Source organism: Lathyrus oleraceus, chromosome 2, assembly GCF_024323335.1.
Source record: "Lathyrus oleraceus cultivar Zhongwan6 chromosome 2, CAAS_Psat_ZW6_1.0, whole genome shotgun sequence".
Lineage (NCBI taxonomy): Eukaryota > Viridiplantae > Streptophyta > Magnoliopsida > Fabales > Fabaceae > Lathyrus > Lathyrus oleraceus.
The window spans coordinates 370,576,230-370,584,779 of record NC_066580.1 but is presented as its reverse complement, the minus strand read 5'-3'; the positions used below and the strand labels follow the sequence as shown (position 1 = coordinate 370,584,779).

The window sequence follows — 8,550 nt, the reverse complement described above, 5'->3', positions numbered from 1 at the left end:
TTTCCGTATTTATTTATTAGGTGTTAATTTTAACTAATCATTATTTGGTGTGATAATTAATTAAATATTTGTTCTGGTGATTATTTGAATTATTTGAATATATGTGTTATTTGAATAATTGAATTTTATAAGTAGAAATATCAATTGTCTAATAATGGGCCTAATTAATTAGAATGGGTGGATAAGTAGGTTAAGCTCACTATGAGTTAGAAAGATAGTAAGAGTTTTAGAGATTAGAGTTAGTTTTGTAAAACAAGAGAAGAAGAGAGAATAGAATAGAAGAGAAGAGAAAGAGGAGAAGAGGAAACTAGAAGAAGAAGGGCCTAGAGTTTTCATCAATACTAAGGTAAGGGTGGGATTTCAAGTGGTTATGGATAAACATAATGTATGTAATGTATGTGGGTTAGATATCATGAACATAGGATTTGGGAATTTTGACTTTTGAGAAACCCTAACATGTGTTTATGTTTTAATCCATGAAATTGATGTTTATGGTATACTATGATGTTTCTATATTGAATTCCATGAATGAGTATGTGTATAGAACATGATTTGGTCTATAATTCTATGTTTGATGTTTATGGTATACTATGATGTTTCTATATAGGTTGTATAACTATTTATTTCATGAAAAATGATGGATTAATGTGGTTTTATGATGAAAATGTGTGCTGAACAGTAGCATTTTTACAACAGCAGTTTTTCTGATTTTTGACAACATTTTTGCAACAACAAATTTTCTAGTTTCGACAGCATTTTGAAAAATTTGTAAATTCAATCACTTTTGAACCGTAACTCCGTTTGAGGTGCCATTTGGGCCGTTACGAAGCTAAAAACGTTATCTATAACGTGATATTCATTTTGATAACAGTAGATTAATATTTTATCAAAAGAATCCTAATGTGGATGTATGTTGTATGTGTGGTGAAGGTGAATGACATGTTTTCTATTGTTTGGCATGTATTGAATGGTTTTAGATGGATTTTATGAAGAAACATAATACTTGAAATTATGTATGTGATGATGTGAATTGGTGAATTTGATGAATAACATGAATTGACTTGTTTGCTTTATGTTAATGTGTTGTGATGAGATGATGAATGCTATTTGATGTATTGTTTGGGATTGAAGTCATGTTAGGTGTATGTTGTGCAAATATTGGATGTGGTATGCTTGTATGATTAAGGGGTTGCGATCGTCTTAATTGCGCGAGTCTTGTTGTTGTTGCACACTTACACTAGCATGAGTCTATGAAAGAGGCAATGTTTGATAATCTCCCGTAGATTATTTACTTATCCCAAACCTAAAGCCGAATGGAGTTTGAAAGCTTAAGGCCTAATCGAGCTTTAGAGGTAGTTATCTAGTCTATTTAAGAGATGCCCGACAAGCCGGAAATGATAACGGATGGGATCCACATGCAAATCGCATTGAGTCACACATTGAGTTGCATGTGTCTGTGTAAATTGTTATTTGTGTGATTATGTGATATGATTGGGTGGATATGATTTTGGTAGATATGCATATACGTGGATTTTAGGTGATCCATTTGATATGAATTGTTGATGTGATATGTGTGCATATTTGTGATATATATGATGAAATGGTGACTTGTATACATTATGGAATCATGTGAAAGTTGTATACATATTTGATGATGATTTGTAAATGATGATGAAATATGACTTTTCTACATAGTTTAGTATTTATAAATGAATACTTGTGGATTATTGAGCCATGTCGTATGATGGTAAACATGTGATTCTTTAATAAGATGATATGATGCATGTTTGTATGAAGCGTGACCAATTCTAATAATATATGTATGTTTGTTATACATTTCATATTATTATGTTTTTCGATAATGATTTGAAATCTCACCCTTCTGTTGGAATGATGTTCTATCGCGACATTGCTCAGGAACCGGAGATAGTGGTTCTTCGCACAAGGATTAGATTCGGAGGCTAGTTCTTGTTGTGTTTTGACGAGGTAGTCTATAGTACTCTGGTCATGCAACACTTGGGTTTATGGGATTATTTGTATTTGTTTTGATGTTGAGAGATATTGTTGTGCTCTATTTTATCTTGTTATTTGAATATGCTGGTTTTGATGTTGAGTGGCCTTAGAGCCCAAAACGATATTTTATGGTAGATGATTTATGGGAATCATCAATATTTACCATTTATGAAGAGAGATGTTATTCTGCTGTGTGAGTTTGCATGTTGGTTTTTTTGTTTTGATTTATAATCCGTGTCACTTGTATGTGACCATGGCATGTGTTGTTTATGGAAGAAGTAAATGAGATGCCTTCGTATATGCATGCTTTAATTTACTCTGATTATGCAATTGTATGTTGTATTTAAGTAGTAGTAGTTTGGGGGGTGTTACATTAGTGGTATCAGAGCACAGTTGGTCATTCGGCCAGGTTATGAATTTGTTTGATTCTGTTGCATCTGATTTGTGTGTATGACACAATCGATACAGTTTGTTTAACAATCCTTGTTGTTGTGGTTGTTTGGTTGGTGTAGCAGGAAGATGGTTGCTAGAAGTAATGATGATGCGCTTGCGGCGGTATTGACCCTGTTGGTTGGTGCCATTCTGCCAATGAATGCTGGTGATCGGGAGCGTGATGCTGATGAGTTCCGTGCTTTGGGGAAGTTCCAGAGGAAAAATTCTCCAACTTTTGAAGGAGCTCATGAACCTGACAAAGCTCAAGAGTGGTTGAAGGTGATTGAGAAAATCTTTCGAGTTATGAACTGTTCAGATACGCAGAAGGTGCAGTTTGGCAGTCATATGCTTGAGAAAGAAGTTAAGGATTGGTGGCGCAACATTGTTCAGAGATTTGATAAGGATGACATTGAAGTGACTTGGGCACTTTTCCGTGATGCTTTTTTGGAGAATTATTTTCCAGAAGATGTTGATGGAAAGAAGGAATTTGAATTCCTTGAGTTGAAGCAAGGTAATGGTACCGTAGTTGAGTATGCTGCAAAGTTTGAGGAGTTGATCAAATTTTGTCCCCATTACAATACTGTTAATGATGAGAGATTCAAGTGTCTTAAGTTTGTGAATGGCTTGAGACCTGATATCAAGAAGGAATGGGTTACCAATAGATTATGAGATTTTCTGAGTTGGTTAACAAGAGTAGGATCTATGATGAGGATAGCCGCGAGAGTGTTGCTCATTACAAGTCCTTGCATGATAAGAAAGGAAAAGAGGAATCCCGAGGGAAGCTGTATGATGGTAAGAAGAAAGCTAGTGATGGCAAGAAGTCGAGTGGGGGAGGATCTCACACTCCTGTCAAGTGCTTCAGATGTGGTGTTGAGGGACTTCGTGCTCCCGAGTGTCCTAAGGGCGATGTGATTTGTTTCAAGTGTGGCAAGAAAGGTCACAAGTCTTTTGGTTACAGAGTTGGTTCAAATGTGACTTGTTACAACTGTGGTGAGCAAGGGCACATTAGTACCAAGTGCAACAAGCCAAAGAAGGAGCAAGCCAAAGGGAAAGTGTTTGCATTGTCCGATGATGATACTTCTGCTGAGGAGAGATTGATTCGAGGTACATGCTTTATTAATAATATTCCTTTGATTGCTATTATTGATACTGGTGTGATGCATTCTTTTATTTCTATGGATTGTGCTAAGAGATTGAATCTTTAATTATCTGTTATGCGTGGAAGCATGGTTATTGATACTCCGGCTATGGGTTCAGTGACTAATTCATCTATTTGTTTTAAATGTCCATTGAGTATTTGTAATAAAGATTTTTAAGTTGATTTAGTGTGTCTTCCATTGAGTCAACTTGATGTTATTTTGGGAATGGATTGGTTGAGGGCCAACCATGTTTATATGAATTATTTTGCGAAAGCTGTTCTTTTTCTTGAGCCAGAGAAGGAAGGTGATTTATTCTTGTCTACTCAACAAGTGAATGAATCTGTGCGAGATGGTGCTAAAGTGTTTATGTTGGTGACAAGTTTGAAGCTTAGTGAAAATGGAACAATGGGTGAATTTCCAGTTGTTCGTTATTTTCCTGAAGTGTTTCCTGATGAGGTTAGTGATTTGCCGCCTGAACATGAAGTTGAGTTCACGATTGGTTTGATTCCTAGTACTAGTTCGGTATCGATGGCTCCGTATCGGATGTCACCATATGAGTTGAAAGATTTGAAGAGTCAACTAAAGGATTTGCTTGATAAGAGGTTTATTCGTCCGAGTGTGTCACTGTGGGGTGCACCTGTCTTGTTAGTTAAGAAGAAAGAAGGTACTGTGAGGTTGTGCTTGGATCACAGACAACTGAATAAGGTTAATATCAAGAATAAGTATCTACTTTCGAGGATTGATGATTTGATGGATCAGTTGGTTGGTGCTTATGTGTTTAGCAAGATTGATTTGAGGTCTGGGTATCATCAGATCCGTGTGAGAGCTGAAGATATTCAGAAGACTGCTTTTAGAATAAGGTATGGACACTATGAGTATTCAATGATGTCTTTCGGTGTGACGAATGCACCTAGTGTATTTATGGAGTATATGAATCAGATTTTTCATAAATATCTCGATGAGTTTGTTGTTGTGTTTATCGATGATATTTTGATCTATTCGAAGAGTGAAAAGGATCATGCTCAGCATTTGAGGATTGTTTTATCTGTATTGAAAGAGAAGCAGTTGTTTGCTAAACTTTCGAGCGAGTTTTGTTTTAAGGAAGTGAGTTTCCTTGGCCATGTGATCTCTAGTGGTGGTATTTCGGTTGATCCTTCTAAGATTGAGGCTATATCTCAATGGGAAGCGTCGAAATCTGTGTCTGAGATTCGTAGTTTTCTTGGTTTGGCAAGTTATTATCGAAAGCTTATTGAAGGCGTTTTTAAGTTATCTTTGCCGTTAACGCAATTGATTAGGAAAGGTCAAGCTTTCATTTGGATTGCATAGTGTGAAGCTAGTTTTCAAGAGCTAAAGAGGAGATTGACTACTGCTCCTATTTTGATATTACCGAATCCATCAGAACCATTTGTTGTGTATTGTGATACTTCTTTGATGGGTTTAGAAGGTGTGTTAATGTAGCATCAACAAGTTATAGCTTATGCTTCATGGCAACTCAAAGTGCATGAGAGGAATTATCCGACTCATGATTTGGAATTAGCTGTTGTTGTGCTTGTTTTGAAGATTTGGAGACATTATTTGTTTGGGTCGAGATTCGATGTGTTTAGTGATCACAAGAGTTTGAAGTATTTGTTCGATCAAAAAGAGTTGAATATGAGGAAAAGGATATGGTTGTAATTCTTGAAGGAGTATGATTTTGGTTTGAATTACCATCCTTGCAAAGCGAATGTAGTAGCTGATGCTTTGAATAGGAAATCTTTGCATATGTCGATGTTGATGGTGCGAGAATTGGATTTGCTTGAACAATTTTGAGATATGAGTTTGGTTTGTGAAGAGACTTCTTTTGGAGTGAAGCTTGGTATGTTGAAGCTTACTAGTGGAATTTTGGATGAGATTCGAGAAGGTCAGAAATCTAATTTTGGTTTTGGTATATCGATTGATGTTGATCAATCAAGGTAAATATGGTGATTTTCGGATTGATGAGAATGGTATCATAACGTGTCATGATAGAGTTTGTGTTCCCGATGTTTCGGATTTGAGAAAGAGGATTCTTGATGAAGGACATCATAGTGGTTTGAGTATTCATCCTGGTGCTACTAAGATGTATCAAGATTTGAGGAAATTGTTTTGGTGGCCTGGTATGAAGAAAGAGATTGCGGAATTTGTGTATTCGTGTTTGATTTGCCAGAAATTGAAGATTGAGCATTAGAAGTCGTCTGGTTTGTTACAACTGTTATCTATTCCTGAATGGAAATGGGATAGTATTTCTATGGATTTTGTTTCTGGTTTACCTAGGACTCTGAGTAATTATGAAGCTATTTGGGTTATTATGGACAGGTTGACAAAATCTGCTCACTTTATTCCGATTAGAATGGAATATTCGATGGAGAGACTTGCAAAGTTGTATATTGAGAAAATTGTCAGTTTGCATGGTATTCCGTCTAGCATTGTGTCAGTGGGATGCGAGGTTTACTTCGAGATTTTGGGAAGGTTTGCAACGTGCTTTGGGTACAAAGTTATGTTTGAGTTCTACTTATCATCCGCAGGCAAATGGTCAGACTAAAAGGACGATTCATTCGCTAAAGGATCTTTTGAGAGCTTGCGTTTTGGAATAGGGAGGTGCTTGGAATATTTATTTGCCTTTACCTACAACAATAGTTTTCATTCGAGTATTGGTATGGCTCTATTTGAAGCTTTGTATGGTAGAAAGTGTAGGAAGCCTTTGTGTTGGTACGAATCTAGAGAGAGGTTGTGGTTGGACCTGAGATCGTTCAACAGACTACTGATAATATTAAAATGATCAGATAGAAGATGAAGGTTTCTCAGAGTCGTCAGAAGAGTTACCATGACAAGAGAAGGAAAGTGCTTGAGTTTAAGGTAGATGATCATGTGTTTTTAAGAGTTACTCCGGTAACAGGTGTTGGTAGAGCATTGAAGTCGTGTAAGTTGACATCGCGTTTTATTGGTCCTTATCAGATTTCCGAGAAAGTAGGTGATATAGATTATCGGATTACGTTGCCGCCGTCACTTGTTAATCTCCGTGATTTTTTTCACGTGTCTCAATTGAGGAAATACATTGCGGATCCTTCGCATATTGTCCAATTAGATGATGTTGAGGTTAGAGATAATTTGACCGTGGAGACATTACCTATGCGGATACAAGATAGAGAGGTGAAACAACTTTGTGGTAAAGAGATCGCTACAGTGAAAGTTGTTTGGGTAGGACATACTGGTGGGAATGTGACGTGGGAGCTTGAGAGTTAGACGAGGGATTCATATCCCGAGTTGTTTGCTTGAGGTAATTTTCGAGGACGAAAATATTTCAAGTGGGGGAGAGTTGTAACACTCCGATTTAATTTCCGTATTTATTTATTAGGTGTTTATTTTAATTAATCATTATTTGGTGTGATAATTAATTAAATATGTGTTCTGGTGATTATTTGAATTATTTGAATATATGTGTTATTTGAATAATTGAATTTTATGAGTAGAAATAGCAATTGTCTAGTAATTAGCCTAATTAATTAGAATGGGTGGATAAGTGGGTTAAGCCCATTATGAGTAAAAAGATAGTAAGGATTTTAGAGATTAGAGTTAGTTTTGTAAAACATGAGAAGAAGAGAGAATAGAATAGAAGAGAAGAGAAAGAGGAGAAGAGGAAACTAGAAGAAGAAGGACCTAGAGATTTCATCTATACTAAGGTAAGGGTGAGATTTCAAGTGGTTATAGGTAAACATAATCTATGTAATGTATGTGGGTTAGATATCATGAACTTAAGATTTGAGATTTTTGATTTTTGAGAAACCCTAACACGTGTTTATATTTTAATCCATGAAATTGATGTTTATGTTATGTTATGATGTTTCTATATTGAATTCCATGAATGGGTATGTGTATAGAACATGATTTGGTCTATAATTCTATGTTTGAGTTTCACTTGAAAATGGTTGATTTGGGATTTTGGTGAAAATTAGTGGAGTTTAGAATCTTGTTTCTTTGATCCTAATAGTTGCTATATGATATATATATATATATATATATATATATATATATATATATATATATATATATATAGGTTGTATAACTATTTATTTCATGAAAAATGATGAATTAATGAGTTTTTATGATGAAATTTCGTGCTGAACAATAGCATTTTCGCAACAACAGTTTTTCTGATTTTTGACAGCATTTTCGCAACAACAATTTTTCTGGTTTTGACAGGATTATGAAAAACTTGTAAATTCAATAACTTTTGAACCGTAACTCTATTTGGACCGATACGAAACTAAGAATATTATCTATAACGTTAGATTCATTTTGATAACAGTAGATTAATATTAAACCAAAAGAATCAATGTGGATGTATGTTGTATGTGTCGTGAATGTGAATAACATGTTTTCTAATTTTTGGCATGTATTGGATGGTTTTAGATGGATTTTGTGATGAAACATAATACTTGAAATTATGTATGTGATGACGTGAATTGGTGAATGTGATGAATAACATGAATTATCTTGTTTGTTTTATGTTAATGTGTTGTGATGAGATGATGAATGTTATTTGATGTATTGTTTGGGATTGAAGTCATGTTAGGTGTATGTTGTGCAAATGTTGGACGTGGTATGCTTATGTATGAGTAAGGGGTTGCGATCGTATTCAATGCATGAGTCTTGTTGTTGTTGCACACTTACACTAGCATGAGTCTATGAAAGAGGCAATGTTGGGTAATCTCGCGTAGATTACTTGCTTGTCCCAAACCTAACGCCGAATGGGGTTTGAAAGCTTAAGGCCGAATCGAGCTTTAGAGGTGGTTAACTAGTCTATTTGAGAGATGCTCGACAAGTCGAAAATGATAACGGATGGGATCCACATGCATATCGCATTGAATCACACATTGAGTCGCATGTGTCGGTGTGAATTGTTGTTGTGTGATTACGTGATATGATTTTGTGGATATGATTTTGGTAG

The 8,550-nt window shown here is 35.5% G+C and overlaps 3 protein-coding genes across 3 annotated transcripts; all 3 read left to right on the top strand.

The window, feature by feature from the left end:
• Nucleotides 1–2,532: 2,532 nt before the first annotated feature.
• On the top strand, nt 2,533–3,114 carry LOC127123310 (uncharacterized). Its single transcript, XM_051053540.1, has one exon. It carries the CDS (start codon nt 2,533–2,535, stop codon nt 3,112–3,114), a length of 582 nt encoding a protein of 193 aa, XP_050909497.1.
• Nucleotides 3,111–3,650, top strand: LOC127123309 (serine/arginine-rich splicing factor RS2Z32-like). Its single transcript, XM_051053539.1, has one exon. The coding sequence runs from the start codon at nt 3,111–3,113 to the stop codon at nt 3,648–3,650; it is 540 nt and encodes a 179-aa protein (XP_050909496.1).
• A 2,742-nt stretch (nt 3,651–6,392) lies between these two features.
• LOC127123308 (uncharacterized) lies at nt 6,393–6,845 on the top strand. The gene has a single exon (XM_051053538.1). The coding sequence runs from the start codon at nt 6,393–6,395 to the stop codon at nt 6,843–6,845; it is 453 nt and encodes a 150-aa protein (XP_050909495.1).
• Nucleotides 6,846–8,550: the final 1,705 nt, after the last annotated feature.

Coding starts and splice junctions, on each gene's coding strand:
- LOC127123310 (XM_051053540.1), top strand. CDS start 2,533: ATGGTTGCTAGAAGTAATGATGATGCGCTTGCGGCGGTATTGACCCTG.
- LOC127123309 (XM_051053539.1), top strand. CDS start 3,111: ATGAGATTTTCTGAGTTGGTTAACAAGAGTAGGATCTATGATGAGGAT.
- LOC127123308 (XM_051053538.1), top strand. CDS start 6,393: ATGAAGGTTTCTCAGAGTCGTCAGAAGAGTTACCATGACAAGAGAAGG.